At 42.3% G+C, this 17,964-nt stretch overlaps 1 protein-coding gene across 2 annotated transcripts in view; it reads right to left on the bottom strand.

Moving 5' to 3' along the window:
* Positions 1 to 258: 258 nt before the first annotated feature.
* The window catches only part of PLA2G4A (phospholipase A2 group IVA), a 69,518-nt gene continuing 51,812 nt past the window's right edge, over positions 259 to 17,964 (bottom strand). For both annotated transcript variants that reach the window (XM_063407777.1, XM_063407776.1), the window contains exons 11-19: positions 17,755 to 17,869; positions 15,161 to 15,298; positions 14,724 to 14,816; positions 13,303 to 13,374; positions 11,321 to 11,572; positions 5,925 to 6,109; positions 2,881 to 3,076; positions 2,521 to 2,678; positions 259 to 1,712 (exon numbers count right to left, since the gene is read on the bottom strand). In XM_063407777.1, the coding sequence (XP_063263847.1) occupies positions 1,581 to 1,712; positions 2,521 to 2,678; positions 2,881 to 3,076; positions 5,925 to 6,109; positions 11,321 to 11,572; positions 13,303 to 13,374; positions 14,724 to 14,816; positions 15,161 to 15,298; positions 17,755 to 17,869 (1,341 nt within the window). In that variant the 3' untranslated portion in view covers positions 259 to 1,580. The remainder of the gene's footprint in view (positions 1,713 to 2,520; positions 2,679 to 2,880; positions 3,077 to 5,924; positions 6,110 to 11,320; positions 11,573 to 13,302; positions 13,375 to 14,723; positions 14,817 to 15,160; positions 15,299 to 17,754; positions 17,870 to 17,964) is intronic.

Below are 17,964 nucleotides of genomic sequence, written 5' to 3'. Positions count from 1 at the left end.
TTTCTAGGTACAGGAAAACTGTGTGGTTGCTGTCACAAGAGGGGTTTTCCTGCATTATTATACTCCTTCCACATTATTTTTAATAATGTCTAAGGAACTTCCCTGCTTTATAAGGAATCCAAGATTAAAGACAGCAAAGACTCATCCTGTGTACTGTCAGTCTTGTGAGCTGCTCCACACCATCGAGCTGCTCCACAACTCTTCACAAAAATCCTGAAAATAGACCATAAATTATCAAAATAAAACTGTCTGAAAACAGCAGGTGACAAATATAGTTTTATTTTTTATCATCTGGTAACACTGTGATAATATAAACTGTATAAAGCATGATAAAACTCTTCCATGAAACAGAGTAGGTACATATTATAAAATAAAAAATACACATATTACATTAACAAAAGAAAAGACAACATTTAAAAGAAAATATTACAATAATATAATGGTACCAGTTCCTTTCTGTATTCCAGAATTTAAGGAAAATGTTTAAATTATGCAGCACTAAGTTACTTTTATTTTCTCTCTTGATTTTAAACATGCACTAACTCAAACAGAAATAAAACCTATTGATCAATACAGGAAATGTTATTTAACCACAGAACTTTGCATGTATACTTGGACCAACCTAGGCTAGTGGGAGGCATCTCTACCCAAGGCAGGGGGTGGAATGAAATCAACTTTAAGGCACCTTCCACCTGCAACCATTCCATGATTCTTTGGTGCAGAGGCTGTTAAAAGAAATGCATTGTAATTATTTCCCTTCCCAGGGATTTACTGATTTTAGTAATTAAAGTTTTCAGAGGTGCAGTTGCATTTTCTGTGCATTTGCAAAGTTACAGCAATATTGGTTCAGATGGTACTAAAATAATCTCTATCTATGCACAGTCTTTCATTATTCAAAGCCCTAAGAATTTATTTTTAAAATAGCCAGTAAGGCTTCACATTCACACCTGGGCACGTTTTACCAATCCCCAGTAAACATTGCCACTATACCTTTGCAGAAATGTGTTGTTTTAATCATGCTCAAATGCAAAATCACTGTCAATTTATGAAGAAACATTCAGGTCAGAAGTACACAAATTGACAATAATTTAACACATGGTTGCCAGTAGCTCAAGAGTTCAAGCAATGTAATTTTGAGGATTAAATAAGAAAATCTCAGAGGTTTAGTTTTTTGGTGAGTTGTACAGCCATTCTCATATAGCAGTGAAGTGGATTTCAATTTTTTTTTCTAATTCCATCTTCCCTTTCAAGCTATGCCCAGTTTACATCAATTAAAAATCAATTACCCCCCCCAAAAGAAACCAGTGTTTACAATTTTATAAGAAAACAAAAAGACACTGAACCAAATGACCTCCAGCTAAGTCCACAGTTTTAAAAATTAGGATCTCAGCCTACTGAAATGTTTTTATTCTTAAAAAAGCAGTACAAAATGCTATTGGAACGTGAACATTCACAAGAAGTTGTGTTCACAGGAGTGTCGCACAGCCCTGTGCGGAGCAGGGATGCCCCACTCGAGTCCTTTTGGCCCCAGTTCCAAAGGCAGGAGCAGTTTCTGGGCTGGGCAGGGCCAGCCACAGCCTCTACGTGTGGTTGTTGTTGAGGTTGCTCTTGTTGAAGAACCTCCTGGCCTCCACACTGCTGAGGGACACGGAGCAGCGCGAGGGGTTCTGCTTCCTGTACTCGATGCTCTCCATCATCGCCTCCTTGATCACCTGCAGGGAACAGCACAGCCAGCAGGAAATCTCACATCTGAACCTCTCTGAAACGGACAGAAACAGCCCCTTCTCCCCTTGACAGCTGCTGCTCCCACTTTTAGCTGTGCTCCATCACTGAGCAAAGGGATCAATGAGTTTTAGTACAAATGGTATTTCTTGAGGGTAAAAAACTGATTTTAATGTGTTTAGTACAAACAAGAGTGAGACCACCAGCACCAAAGAAGTCACACAAAAATACACAGAATTTAAAAAGCCCCAGTGAAACTCAGAAGGGTAAATTCAAACACTGAGAAAATCCATATTTCAAGGATGTAAAAAGTAATTATTATGTTGAGAAAGACTAAATCTTCACTTTTATTTCTTTTGTGCTGATGTAACAAGTTTTCAACACTATATTGATTAAAACCCCTGTATCTTTATCTGGGATGATCATTACACTTGTCACTCCACTGATTTGGGATCATGATGTCATGTTTTGCCAACTATCAATTATAAAGAATTATTACTGAGTTAGCTAAAAAAGAGATTTCCTTCAGAGAAAGCTTCCAGTGCCCTTTTTGTCCAATTAGACAAAAAACCCTGAGAATAAAATCCTGCACATCATATTTACATCTTTAAGAGTCCCCTTTGCTCAGCTGAATGGCTTGGGATGGTAAAATGGCAAAACCAAGGCAAGAACCGAATAAGAAAATCACACAAACACTGAGGCAAAGCCCTGAACCTTCTGTAGGGCAGATTTAGGGCTTTACTCACATCACCCACTTCCCCCTGTAACAATCCAATCCCTTTAACCCCCCATACTTACATTCATGTTATTGAGGGTGTTGAACTCCATGAGGTCATGGAGCCTCTTGAAAGCCTCATTGGAATACTGGAAGTTGAAGGTAGAGAAAGGTGTATCTGGATCATCAAAAATATCAAAGTCTGCAAAATCCTTCTCTTCTTGTGTTTCTCTGGGAACACCTGCACAGGACAAACACAAAAATTCCATCCAAATGTCATGGCTGAGGATTTATTACCTTATTTTTAATGACTCCTTTGAATTAATTCCCTAAGGACTGCAGACAAAGCTTGAGTTGTTTCAGAGGCAAAACATTCCTAGTACAGAACCACCAAGTGATTCCAGTGGAATAGGTGGATTCAGCAGCAGGAATTGTGAGCTCACCTGGAGCTTTGTACTTCCTGAAGTCAATGTTGGCCAGCACGAAGTGGATGATGGTTGGACAGTCCTTCTCCGAGGAGGTGTCCTTTGGTTTGAACACATAGCACTCCTTCATGCCCTCCCGGTCAAACACGTTGGGGTCTATCTTGGGGAAAGGAAGCTTGTTCATTTTGGCCCATTTTTCAGCCAGCAGGATTTCCTGGAAAGAGGAGAAAGACTCACGTGCATAAAAGCTTCCACTGCAAAGTCAGGAGGTTTGCAGAGACAGAGATCATGTGGGGTACTGTAATGTAATGTTAAATAACATAATAAATTATTAAGTCCCTAACACAAGAAGGATATGGAGGGAGTCCAGGGGAGGCACCAGGATGAGCAGAGGGATGGAGCAGCTCTGTTGGGAGGAAAAGCTGGGAGAGTTGAGATTGTTCAGCCTTGAGATGAGAAGCTTTGTGATGACCTCACTGTGGCCTTCCAGCATCTGAAGGAGCTGACAGGAGACACAGAGAGAGACAAGTTCCAAGGGATGGAATGACAGGACAAGGGGGAATGGCTTCCCACTGCCAGAGAGTGGGTTTAGATGGAATACTGGGAAGAAATCCTTCCCTGTGAGGGTGGGGAGGCCCTGGCACAGGGTGCCCAGAGAAGCTGTGGCTGCCCCTGGATCCCTGGCAGTGTCCAAGGCCAGGTTGGACAGGGCTGGGAGCAGCCTGGGACAGTGGAAGGTGTCCCTGCCCATGGCAGGGGTGGGATGAGGTTAATGTCCCTTCCAGCCCAAACCACCCTGTGGTTCTCAGGACTAATCAAGTCCATCTCAGCACAGATGACCCAGCAGGACCAACTGAGCACCTCACTCACCCTGCCCAGGCCCCACCACCTGCCACGTGAGTCACAGGAAGGAATGTGGTCTGCCCCAGAAACCTGGGGGAGTGAATTTACAGAGCTGACAACGAGGGAAAAGCCATCCCTAATTTTACTTTGCAAAGCAGGAGCAGTGCTGTGGCAACCCCTGAAAGGTCCTAAACACGGGGCCACGCATTGTTGTACTCAAGAGTCAACCCCTGCACACAGCGGCCTCTCAAAGCACACCGAGTGAAGAGCTCTGCAAAACAGGCTTCTTTTTCCTCATGACAACCCAGTAAACAAGGTAATTTGTAAACAATGACTCAAAAGCATGTAATCAGGGCGTGTGAGAGGGAGGAGAGGGAAGGTCAAACATCTTTAATCGTGGTTTTCAATGAAATAGGACCCTTCTTTGGACGACTGTTTTGGATACGCAAGAGATTAGGAGATAGTGGGTGTAAAATGGTAAACCAAGGCTCGAGTCATTGAGTTCAGCTGGCTGATTTCCCCACTGCAGTAAAATATTAGAGTGCTACCATAGGTACAGCCCACTTCTGAAGTGGCATTTGCTCTTTGCAATGCACCAATGGGACAGAACTGGTTCCTGTTCCTGTCCCCTGCCTCAGCACACACCTACTTGTGCTTCAGAAACAATGGACCATTCCCTTCAGCAGAGGCTTCTGGAAAACCTGAGGCACCATCTAGTTTCCCCAGCATTTTTTACCATGTTAAGGAAACTTTTGCCTTTTGAAAATGACAGTTTAAGAGAAAATAATTAACCACTTGAGCGCTAATTAATCTCTCCATGTTCCCCAAAACAACCCAGAAAATTGCAGCTGGCAAAGACAGAATGCTAAGGATAGCGGGGGTGACCACATACAGCCCTTTTGCATGGACTCCATCAGTGGAATGTTTAAAAAAGGGAGAAAAAAATGTTTCAGAGGCAATGGCAGTGCTGTGTCAGCAAATTTAGCTGCTGGGGCAAATACTCTTGACAAAAAAAAGGAGATACATTCTAATGCAAATAGAATATTAAAGGCAAAAACAAACTCTGGGATTCAGTCAATTAAGGAAAAACAAAGGACCTCAAGCACTAGGAAGTCTTTTCAGTGCTCTGTTCTCCTCAGTAGCCCCAAGACCTAGAGAACACAGGAATTTCTCCTTTTTATTCTCCTGTAATTTCGCTTTGTAGTTGGCAGCACTGATCTCAAGCTCATTTTGCTACTGCTGTTATTTTCTAATGTTGTTTTGGGGGTTTTGTCACTCCATAGCAGCTGAAGGAAAATAATTCTCTGTCTGTTCTAGCTGAAATTCGTCTGTAAAGCAACAAGGAATGCCAGTTGTTTCTCAATCAGGAATGCTTTCTGAGTTCCCTTAAAGATTATTTTAAAAATCCATTTGGGTTTGAAATAAATAATGACTCTTATTTGAGATGGTTGAATCATTAACATTGGAAAAGACCTCTGGATCAAACAAATCCTGCCCTGCCCACTAAGCCACTGCACAAAGTGAGAAGCTCACAGCAGTCTCTGAAGTGCTGGCTTTTCTGTAGCAGTTCCCAAAATGATCCATGAAAAGGCTTTGGGATCAGCTGGAGCTGTGTGGACGTGCAGGCTGTACAGACTGACAGCTGTGCCTTCCACACCTGCTGCAGAAAACAGCCATGGCACTTAGTCCCCATTTTCCAGTTTGTTTTGCTCAGGTCTGGATGGATTTAGGAGTCCCACTTAAGCCAGTCCTGGGATTATCCTGGAGATGTAAATGAACAGTTAACCCTGATTCCAAAGGTTATTTAGCAATCCTGAGATGATGCATTTCTGCAAGATGATGACATGAAATCATCCATTTACATCACAGCACACACAGGAGAGCAGCTGGGCAGAGGGAGAGTATGGCAGGGAAAATGACTTAATTGTTTAATCCTGACAGAAAATAAAACTCTGAAATCAGTGCCAAAGCAAAATTTCCATAAAAACAACTGAGCTCCTGCTTCAAAGGAATTTCATTATCCCTCTTTGTGCCAGTTGCCTCATGGAAGGCATGTAAACAGGAACTGAGGCACAGGGCAATATTCTGCCTTGACGTGGAAAGAAATATTCCAAAGCTGTAGATACACCAGCACCAAGGCCTTTCTGGGACCATGTGGAACAGGACTGAAGTCACCTTAAACTCCTGAACCCAGGAAAGGAAGGGCCAGCGTCACTTACTTTGAAAGGAGGGCTGGAATCACTTGGCCTGGCTGAGAAATCAAAGGAGATGATGAGATCCACACCTCTTTGGGGCCTTAGGATGAGCGGGTAGGGCAGGTTGAAGGTCAGCCCACTGTCCACGATGTGGATCTTCTTGCTCTTCACATCCAGGGGCTCATAGATCCTCTCAAACTCGTCAGGATCTGCGTGGAACACGGGAAAACCAAACCAAGCAGGGACATCTGAGTTAAGAACTGAGGTTCTGATGAGCTTGCCAGTGTCTCCCTCTGTTCTGGAGAGAGTATGGAATTTGAACTGCACAGTGTATCCCAGGTAAATACACCATGAATTCAAGTGTAACTAAAACTCTTAAAAACTGGAGAATGAGGTGAAAAGCCAGAACTGGAAGGGCCCTCATGAGGCCAAGTGCAAGAGGCAGACCCAAAGGTGGCTTGAGGCAAACCAAAAGGGACAAACACCCAGCCCCAGGGACAAAACCCCAGGGTTTGATCCCACCCCTCCCACCTTCACTTTCATCCCAAACAATCCATAAACAAAGGGAAAAGTTTATGGGATGTTAAGAGATATCTGGGGGTGTCACAAGATGGTCCCACACTGTGTTCAGTGGTGCCAGTGACAGGATGAGGAGCAATGGCCATAAACTAAAACACAACAAGTTCCATCTCACCACGAGGAAGAACTTCCTTCCTTGGAGGGTGCAGAGCCCTGGAACAGCTGCCCAAGGAAGGAGAGATCTCCCTCTCTGGAGGCATCCCAAAGCCCCTGGACGTGCCCCTGTGTCACCTGCTCTGGGTGACCCTGCCTGGGCAGGGGCTGGGTGATCTCCAGAGATCTTCCAACCCTAACATTCTGTGATCCCCTCAGTGTCCTACAACCCCTGCCCAAACCTACTCCGCCAGGTTCCCTCCCAACCCCACGTCCCTCCCAGCTCTCCCAAATTTGCTCAGAAATCCTGTGGCTCTGCCCTCCTGTGACACTTGTCTGTGTCTGCTTCTGCTCATTAAATTGGGACTGTCAGGTCTTGTTTCCAAACCTGCACCAGACCTAATGACCTCACACTCACCCCTCCACCAGGAACAAAAAGAAGCAGTGACCCATGTCCATGTGTGTAATTTAGGCACTGGAGAGAATTCCCTGTCAGCCACCTGCTGCTGGTGCTGTCCCAGTGTGGTATCCACCACTCTTTTCTCTAAGCCCAGCCTGATGATGTTTCCCTCTAGCCCCAACATTCCCTCAGGTGCAGCTCAGGAAAAACCAAACCATTTTCCCTGGGTGTCTTCACACTTAATTCAGGTCTCTGGATACCAGAAAATGAAAGTCTCTGAACACTCTGGACACTACTAAACTATCCCTACTGTACTTAAAACTTTTCTCCTGACAGTCTTTTCTTGTTCCAGACCTTACAAATATTTGCAGTGCATGGTTTTGCTTTTTAAGAAAAATCTAATGCTCATATCTGTAGAGGGCAGTGCAATGTAAGGAATGTTGTATAGAAACACATAATTATTTTTCCTGGCACTTGGCAAATCACCTGGCATCAGCTGGCAAATGAATTTCCTGGCACCTACCTATTGACAATGACAGTAATCAGAAAAAAAGAAAAAAAAAAGAAAAGAAAGAAAAAGAAAGAAAAAAAAAAAGAAAAGAAAGAAAAAGAAAGAAAAAGAAAGAAAAAGAAAGGAAAAAAAGGGCTATTTTTGAAGCAAACAAAATAATTCTAACTCTTGTCCCTCTCATTTCAGGAGCAGCATGTTGTGAACACCAAACAAAATCTTAAAACAGATAATTTCTTTTTTATTTCTGTTGTTATTTGTAAGAGGACCCTTTTCTAAGTAATGAGGCACCATTTTTCCACTATTTGCCGTGATTTCTAAAGGAGAGAACACTTTTAAATCATTCCCTGTTGCTAAAGGGTGATGTGTGTTTATAAACCTATTTTAGAAACAGATTTATTTTATTATCATGAATGAACATGAATGAATGAAAATATCTCAGTATTTATCAAATTCATCACAATTTAAAAAAACCTGTAAAAACCCACACTGACTACAGTTCCCTTTAGCACAAGTAGTCCAATTTTGTTTTCCTCTTCTTGTTTAAAGACAACACATCAAATATAATTTAACTCTTGTTCTCACTAGAACTTCTAAGGAATTACAAAAATATTTTTGTTCAAGTTTTGTCTTTTCTTATGTTACAAAAACTGAATTTGAAAGATCCTTTAATCAAGAACTGAATCAAGCATCAGCTATAACAGTGTTCATGATGAGAGTGTTTTTATTGCCACACAAACTTCCTCCCAACACTGAAAAACAAGTTGCTTACAGCCCTCATGATCCTAAAATAAAATTTATCAAAATAATCTCAGTATATTTTAAAGGAGAAAACATCTTAATGTCATCAATAGATTTATAACAGCCATATAAATGGGTTTCAGTAATCACAGTTGTCATAGAATCCCAGAGCCTAGGTCATGAATTTTCAGCCTTTCAGGAAAGATGTATTCCTATTACCAGCATCTTCCAGTCCACCAAACAGCAAACTGGGAGAAAATGGGAGGACTGGCACTTGGGGACAGGGTTTAGTGGCGCTGCTGGGTTGATGGTTGGACTTGATGATTAAAGGTCTTTTCCAGCCTTAACAGCTCTGTGGGTCTGTGTTTACCAGCCCAGCTCCACGTTTAGCCAGCTCAGTCCTGGTAATTTCCCAGCAATGGGATACACATACAGATATTTGTTAGGAAATCACAAAGAGGGCACGTCCTAGAGAGCAAATCTGCCACAGATGGCAGCTCCAGTGGAGGGAGGGGAGATGAGAAGGGCATTTGCTACTGACGTCCATCTACTGCAGCCGTTTCCATAAATACTGAAATAAGGAAGCAGAGATTAGGGGCTATTTTTCCCCATTGTTATGCACTTGGCATTTTCTCAAATTGTTCTGGTGTGTTGTAACATCAAGAAAAGAAACACAACAACTCTGAGTTCACAATGAAATCATTCCTGATGAAATAAGAAAATGCTTAGCATTATCTCCACAAATAGAATCTGTGGAAAAGCAAAGCCAAGGGTTTTACTTCCAGACCAAGCAGCTGGGATCTCTGCTGCAGGCACTGCAGACCCTAAATTCAGTCCTCAGTAATGACTGTAAGATTGCCTTAGGTCAGCCACAGTTTATCCTCTGCAGAGGGTTTGGGACAACTGGAGATGGAAAGTATTATTGATATCCTTTTTTATTCACTTACTTCTCCTTTGGAGTGTCTGGCAATAAAGGAGAGTAAGTCTTAAAGCAATACAAACTCCTCTCTGCACTCAAGCTGACAGGTAAACTGCCAGTGCTAGGAATAAATATGCACAGCTTAAATGCATCCAGTGCCACAGTAATCTAAGGATTTAAATTTTACACCACAGTCTCCTTTCTATCTCCACCTCTGGGCTCCTCTGCTATTCCATATATTAGGAAAATTCACAGCATTAAAATGTGGATACACTCATCACACTGCTGAATGATTACATTTTATTTTAACTACTGACATTTCAAGGGGTTTTTAACTATTCTTGACTATAATATTGCAGCCACTCACAGCTGTCAGATCTGAGTTGTTACTGCAGGTTTATGAATGTGGCTTTGGCTAACAGCAAAAAAGTGCAGTCCTGTCAAACTTTTCCCATTTTAACCCACAGAAGTTTCAGGCACTCCGAAGTAATTGTGTCAGAGGTGCAGTTCTGTCAAACCAGCATTTTATTTCCATCAAAATCAAATCCCAGGAAGTTGATAGTTGATTCTGAAGACTATCCACGTGTCTTAATTATGCCAAAGTCTCATTAATTGTCATATTTTCCAACCATAAATTTCCTATCTGCTTTCCTGCCTCTTTTCCAAGTACTATAAATATTAAGACTACCCAGTTGTAAACACCTCTGAGATGACAGAAATATTTAGAAAGTGGAGTCCAGATGGAAATTACTCTTCAAGCCTTGCAAGGGATTTGTTACATCAACAAAGACACATTAGAGCCCGGCTGCTACTTAAGCTTTTAAATGACATCTGGTATTTACTGTTGCTTAATGAGAGGTTGGGACAATCTCCTTCCTCTGAATAGAAAATGAGGGCTGAGGAGAATGTTGCTGTCACCAGGGATGGTTGGTAGGGCTGTGGTGGGAGGAACAGCCTGGAAGGAACACCCCCTTCAGAGAGGTGCAGTTGTCCTTTGCTTGATGGATCACAGAATCATGGGATGGGTTGGGTTGGAAGGGACCTTGAATATTTCTCAATGCCACCCCCTGCCATGGGCAGGGACACCTTCCACTATCTCAGCTTGCTCCAAGCCCTATCCAGCCTGGCCTTGGACACTTCCAGTGCCAGAAGAACACCAAGAAATTAACTGCCTTTCACTGAGCAGACTGCAGTGAACACTAAGACAAAGGTACCAAAATTCTAACCAAACACAATTATTCTTCACAGCTACTGTCCCACACACCACATCCCTCATGGAGTGGGGGAAGACTTTGAACTTCTTTTGCAAATTCTTACTTTTCTGAAATTCTTATCCTCTATCTGCATTCTTGCTTAAGCCAATGTGAAATGTGGATGCACTTGCACATCAGGGACCCTGGAATGGCCTGTCAGGTGGATTTGCACAGGGAAGAACATGGTGTCAGCAATGTAAGACTCTATCAGCTGGGCCAGGGCAGGGTCAGGCTGGAGATCAGGGAAAGGTTCTTCCCCCAGAAGGTGGTCAGGCACTGCCCAGGCTCCCCAGGGAATGGGCACAGCCCCAAGGCTGCCAGAGCTCCAGGAGCATTTGGACAATGCTCCCAGGGATGCACAGGGTGGGATTGTTGGGGTGTCTGGGCAGGGGAAGGGCTTGGACTCCATGATCCTGGCGGGTCCCTTCCAAAATTCACTGATTCTGTGATCCTACAAGTGTGTTGCCTCCAAGGGTTTTTCAGAAGACAAAGACAGCAGATGAGCTACAAAGGTTTTGCAACAGGGAAGCCCTGCAGAACACGGAAAGGTTTAATTTCCACCAGCAGGCTTAGTATCAGTAAGAGCCAAGAATAACCTGGATACCCTTTGGAGAAGGCCAAGACAGTGAGAAAGTGGATGTAACAAAGGGCAGCATACACAAAAGCAGTTTGGACCCCTTCTGCTAAATGAAGAGCCACCGTCCCTCCAGTGGCTGTGCCACACGCTGTGCCAAAGGACGGGGCAGGGAGCAGACAAAAGTCACTGTGTGGTGCCCTTTGAGCCTCCCAGTCCCCTCACAAGCTCTACTGAGGGTCAATCCCCACGGTGCTGCAGTGACCCTCCTGGTGTGATGTTACCGCGTCGGGAACTCAATGCCTCTGGCTTCATTAGTCACCACCCACAGCACCAGTGTTCTGGGAACTGACCTGCCACTGCTGCTGGCTCGTCCTCCTCCAGGGACTCCTGGGTGTGCAGCTCAGCCAGAGGGGACAGGGGGTAGCAGCTGTTGAGGTTCAGCCCCAGCATGAAGTTGTGCACCTTTCCGGCGCGGCCCTCGCGCGTGTTGAACAGGGCGCTGTCCCCCACCAGGGCCATCAGCATGCGCTGCACCCAGCTCTCCTGGCTGCTCTCCTGCAGCCTCTCCCGGCTCTCCCGCTTGGCCTCGGCGCCCCCAGAGCCTGCACACAAAAATGAGAACACCCAGCAGTGGTATTTGAACATAGCAAGTGCACCCCGGCATTGCAGGGGCTATAAAATATAGAACCTACAAAAATAAAAACATCCTTTCAACAAGCCAGGGGCTGGGTGATGGAGCTTTGGCACAGTGGTTTCAGAGGAGTGCAGACAATTCATCCTTTCAGCTTCACAGCCCAGTGAAACCTTTCATCTGCACCACAGTAATGTGGGTGTGTCCATCAGGAAAATAGACTGGGAATGTGAGACGACCTGAGCAAGACTTAATTAGTCTGAGGGCTTTCTCTGTAAGCTCTGCTGCGCTCAGGGATAGACCTGAGCTGATAAGATCCATATTTGATGTAGACATAAATTCATCTGGATCTGCACTGACAACCTTCTTCATCTTTCTGCCTGTTAGAAATCCAGCTTTCCTCAGGAAAGCAGAGTTAGTCTGCATAAAGGATAATGCTATAGCATGGGAATTCTAAAATACCTGGAATTATCATTACAGTGAACTGTAAACTACAATTAATATCTGGCTTTAATTAACTAAAGAGCACCATGAAAGATCCAGACTTAGATGTCTGCAGTTGGAGCTCGCAATAAAAATGACCTGGACTGGCACCACTCTGCATTCATTCACCTGTCAAAACTTGACTTTTTGGGGTGTTTTGGATAAGAAAATAATTCAGGCTCAAGCTTGGTAGTTTAAATCCAGCTTTTAAACTTGCCTCTTCAACCCAGGCTTTAAAGGAACTGAGTTTTATATAAGTAGAGAGAAAACAAGCATCAAGAGAAGTCCAACATCTGTCCTATAACATTCTATGGAAGTGGGAAGGATTTCCAAGTGTTTACAATCCCAGATTTGTTGGTTTTTCACCATGGCTACAAACTAAGAGAGAAATGTGTTTGGTGCTGGCTGTAGGGTTTAAACAGGAAATCCACAAATAAACACAAAATCTGGTACCACCTACAGTTTTACACATAAGGGGAGTTGAGGAAGTAATCACTGAGCTGAGCTAATGACATAATTCCCTGTCTCACCATATAGGATTTTCTTTTTTTTTCTGTAGATCCTGAAACCACAAACAGCTGCATGCCCATCTTTGCTCCACTTGCAAAAATAAAACCAGATTGTTGCAGGTGAAAATCACCCCTAAAAATATCAAGTACAGAAAGCTGACTAAGACACCAGAAATCTCCAGGTGCTTTAGGTACTTAGAGATAACTGCCAATAGAATAGTTTCTTCCCACTGCCCAAATTCCCTTTGTGGCTGTGCCTCTTCTGGGCACCTGGATTTGGGCATTGTTACAAACACTGTGCCATGCACGAGGAATTTCCTGTATCAGATGTTATTTGTAAAGGTGCTAGAAGACACTTGTGAATGCTGGAAACATGCATTAAACTATTCTTTGGCAAATATTTGATTGGGAAACCCTTGAAAACAATGGATAGCGTTGGTTTACGGGGCTGGCAGCAATTCCAAGGTGCCTCTGAGCTCAGCAGCTTGCCGGAAACAGACTTCTGGAGAGCTCCAGCTCAGTTAACCACATTTTTGGGTGTATGTGGAATTCCAGACATGTGTGAGAGAATCACTTGATGATCAGCTTGAGCAGGAGACTTGAAGTGAAGCCCAGAACCTTCTGGAGTCTCTTGCTCTCTATTTTGCTGAGCCACACAAAAGCTGATGGAAAATGGAAACCATGAAATGGAATCTGAGCATTTCCTTACCTTTTGGATGCTGTGATTCATCTTCACTGTCTGAGCTGTCGTTGCCCACAAGGTGCTTTAGCCTAATATTTTCTGTTGAAAGAAATGTAAATTTCTTTTAACTGCTGGGTTTAACTGGCAGAAAAGTTAAGAATTTCAAAACAATCTGAGTCATAAAATTCTCATAGTCTTTGTAATAGAAAATACAGCTGAAGAGACTGGGTCTGCTGTGGACATTAGAACGTGAGCAGCAGGTACTGGATTTAGCGTGCAATTTTTGGGCTGGAAAAGAAAATACCCTCAAGCAATACCTCCCACTCCCCTCTGCACCACACACCTGACACACTTTATTCACCTTCATTAAAATGTAAATGATTCGCTTCTGTCCTCTCAGTAGCTCCTACTGAACTAGGAAAATGTTACTGTGGTGCCAAGGTGGAATTGGGACATCTCCAGCTCTGGTCCAGACTGTGGTTCAGGTCACATGAATATTTTCTGACCTCACATCTGATCTCACTTCAAAGAATATTTTTTAAATGATATGTGAAATGAGTCACAGATGACAGATAACATTCTGTGTCTCACCATCTTTCAAAAGCAGACTTTTCCATGATCACATTTATTGACAGGGATCCTCCATGAGGAGGTTTTAACACTCATGAGTTGTATCAGAAATAGGAACCTGGAGGTCTCATTCTCATCCATAAAGAAGAGATTATCAAACAGCTGAATTCCATCCATTAGGAGGTAGACAGAGGTTATTATTTAAAACCTATCTCAATCTACATTTACTCTTCTTGCTCTTCAGAAAGATCTGCCTGTCTAGGACAATTTATTTATTGGTCAGATCTTCCCCTGTAAGCCTTCTCAATAGGAAACAAAAGGGTAAAAAATCTTTTATCACTAACTACACTCTCAGATAAAACTTGATAAAGTCCATCCAAACCAAGCCACAACTCTTTCTTTACACTCACCTTGCCACTTGTGTGCCAGAAATGAAACCAAAACCACTCAATTTGCAAGCAAAGGACCAGATACCAACAGGCTGTGATTAGAATGGAGCAATTTAACAACCCAGAGATGAGAAAGCTTAGGTGCATTTTGCTAATCCCTTTAATAACACAGCCCAGTGTCAAGAGACTACACAAGTAACTATCAAATACTTCATAGCTTCTGCTCTCCATAAATCACACAACAACATAAAGAGAGGATTCTACTAACTACCAGAAGAGAGCTGGATAGCTGCATATGACTTTCAGCAGCTCTGACTGACCAGAAAGAAAGGAAAGAACATTCCCAACACTCCTTCCCCAAGCCAGCAGTGCCAGCAACTAAAGGTAATTAATTCTACATTCTTAAATGACTACCAGCAGTGCCATCCTTCCAGAGGGAGAATCTTGCTATTAATTGCTCTGCACAGTGGAATTATTTACTAGTAGTACCTAATTCTTCTTCCATGGTGGGCCCTTCATTCTGAGAATTGGAGACACCAAGGACTCTGTTAAATAATATTGAAAATGCACTGCCCCAGACACCTGAAAGAGAAAAAATAAACAATGAGTGGTGCTTGACAGATGGAAAATAAACTCCACGTATCTTAATAAGCACTGTTTAAGCAGTTGGTTGCTCTCTGAACACACCTCCGAGTTTGGAGCAGGCCAAGTCATAAGCTCAGATGTCCAAATCAGAACAAGATTGAAACAAGAAGCAAGAAACAAATAAATAAATGCCAATCCGTATCTGTGAAATCTTTCAAATGAATGTCTTCCAACAAACTGAGAGCTCCACTTCCTGTCTCACACTTTGTGTGACTGCATTTACAAGTCCATGAACTACTGAAATTGCTTTATTTTTAAATATCTTTCTGTCACATACTCACCCATCAGGAAATGCAAGGGATTTTCGGCATATTTCTTCACCACTGTCCCCATAAAAAACTTGCTTCCAAACAAATCAGGAGACATGAAAGTGCCATACTTGGCCATTCCAATTTCATATGGACTGAATTCCACCCAGTCTGCAAAGTCAGAAACAAAACTGTGCTCACTCACAAATCTCAGCCTGAATAGAAACAGAGGAGGAAAACACAGAAATGAACCAAGCAAAGAAATCTTAGTGAAATGGGAAGCCAGATAACCATTAGGAAAATCAAATCAAGGTCAGTGATTGTCTCAACAGGGGAAGAATCCTCATTCCCTCTTACCACAATAAACTTTGGTGAACAGAATGAGATTGGAAAACCAGAGGTGTAAGAGGAGAGATCACAAATGAGGAACACACAGTGGCATCTGGTTTTCATTCCCTGCTTCAGCATGATTCCCTGCCACATGTGGGTCTCAGGTCCAAGATCTTTTTCCTTCACTGCAATTCCACCAAAAATATGGAGAGCAGTGACAGAGGTGGCACAAACCCAATCATTGAATATCCCAAGGGTTGTGAAATATTCTAGCAGAGGCATTTGGATTCTACCCAAACCTAAAGTTTTGAGGGAAATCCAGTATCAAAAGGCAAAGCTGAGAGGCAGCTGATAAACTTATCAATTCAACCACTGCCAAAGATATCTTTAAAAGTCCATTTTATTGAACAGAGAGCTCAAGAAAAATATGGAATAAAATGTTCAAATGCACTTTCTGATCTTAGCAGAAAATATCAGAAGTGATTTGCATTCTATTGATCTAGGCCTTTGAAAATGCATCTTAGCTGACTTGGAACCACTTTTTTTCATACCAGTGGAATTGCTTCCATCAGAGAATTCAGTTCAAAAAGGGAGTAAACAACAAACATAACATTATCTTCTCTTTTTAGCATTTCACCCATTCATCTATTTCACCTTCCCTATTTTTAGCAGGGATTGATTTGATTCAAAATAAACCAGAAGTAATTCTGAAAAAGAAAGGCAAGAGAGACAGCTTTGAAATATCCCCATGTGTCATGGAATGCCATCCACCCTCAGGATATTCCTGCTGACACATGGAGCAGAAGGTGAACACCTGTCCTGAAAAGGAAAGATTTAATCATGACTTCTGGGAGTTTCATTTCACAGGGTAATGCTTATCTGAGCTAAGTTAAATACAACATCCTATTTTCCAAATAAATCACTCACAAATCTTCACATTCACCGGAGCAGAAGGAAATTCATTTGAAGACCCAGTCCAGGAATTTCATATTTCCTTTTAGCTATATAAACATGAATTGGCAGATATGTATTCAGAACCAGAGTGACAGCAAAGCTGAACTGAGAATTAGAATTAATTTGAGTTAGTCCACCTCCAGCTTGCATTTGCACTGAAGGAGAGTCCTCAAATCATAAAGCCTGCTCAGGGAAATAAAATTTCTGCCTTAAAATCAATGTAAATTAGGCAGTGTAAATATTTCTGTTCAAAATTTGCTATAGCTCTCACATCAGGAACAGCTAAAAGGGTGAATAGAGCTTAAAATAAGAAGCAATCAAAATCTAGCACCCTCTATAATGACAGAGATGTCAGCCTCAAAAGGCAAACCCAAGATCCACCGGCACAGGGAATTCCTTTTTTTAGAACAAAGTAAAGCCTCCAGGCGCTTCTGATCTTACTTAGAAAAAGACATTATCAACAGAAGATTATTTGGGGTTAAAAGAGTAACCCAAATAAAATTTATTGAAAAACAGAGGTCCATCTAAAACACAAAATACTCCTATTTTCCAGCAAAAAGGTATCAGTTTCCTAAGTAAGAAGACACATTTTTCCATGAAATATTTAACCTAATTTCCAATTTCTCATGTTCATTTCCAACCAAAGCTGTGACGTCAACTTCTCCAAGTAACTATTTTAGGAATTACAGTGCCATATAAACCTGAAGCAATCACCTGGCACTTCCCTTTCCAGTCTTTCATATAACTATATATATATATATATATAAATATATATATGTAGACATTCTTATCTTTGTGTAGAATCCTCCACAACTGGACCCACTCTCATCTGAAGCTACCAAACGGGATTAAAACCTATGGAATAAATACAAGTGAAAGGATTTTTTTGTGCTACCAACGGCACTTCACACTGGGCAAGAAGTGAAAAAGAGGCATTATATCTAATCTGTATGTCCAATTTTAATCATGGAATCATTAAAGTTGGTAAAGACCTCTGAGATCATCAAGTCTAACTGATGATTTCACCCTTCTCTGAAAGAGAAGGTGAGTGAGGACATTTTGCTTTCTCTGTTTGATACACTAATTTAGAAATCTTTTCCCTGTTTGATACACTAATTTAAACATCTTTTCCCTGTTGGAGTCACCAGGTTTCTCTTTGGTTTGGCACTCCTACCTGCATATGTGATCACCTATCCCTGAATAACTTCTTATCACTCTGTCACATTCCCAGAAGTCAGATCCAAGTAGTCTCAGGTGCATTAAAAAAAAAAAAAAAGGGTTTTTTAACCAGCCACACACCTCCCTCCTTGCCACAAGTGACTCAACACAGATTAGGAACACACCTGCAAACATCAGCTCTGAGACATCTGGCTTGACGTGCAGGCAGGTGAAGAGTGGCAGAGCACACTGGGCATTATTGACCTTCTCCTTCATGTTGCTCAGAGTGGTGTCCATCCTCTGCAGGGAAAGAAAGACATCAGTCCCAAACACATCCTGTAAAGGCCTGCTGATATATATACACACATACATACATATAAATATCACAACTTTTT

The sequence above is a fragment of the Prinia subflava genome, chromosome 10, assembly GCF_021018805.1.
Source record: "Prinia subflava isolate CZ2003 ecotype Zambia chromosome 10, Cam_Psub_1.2, whole genome shotgun sequence".
NCBI classification, from domain to species: Eukaryota; Metazoa; Chordata; class Aves; order Passeriformes; family Cisticolidae; genus Prinia; species Prinia subflava.
This window is presented reverse-complemented; position numbering and strand designations above follow the sequence as displayed.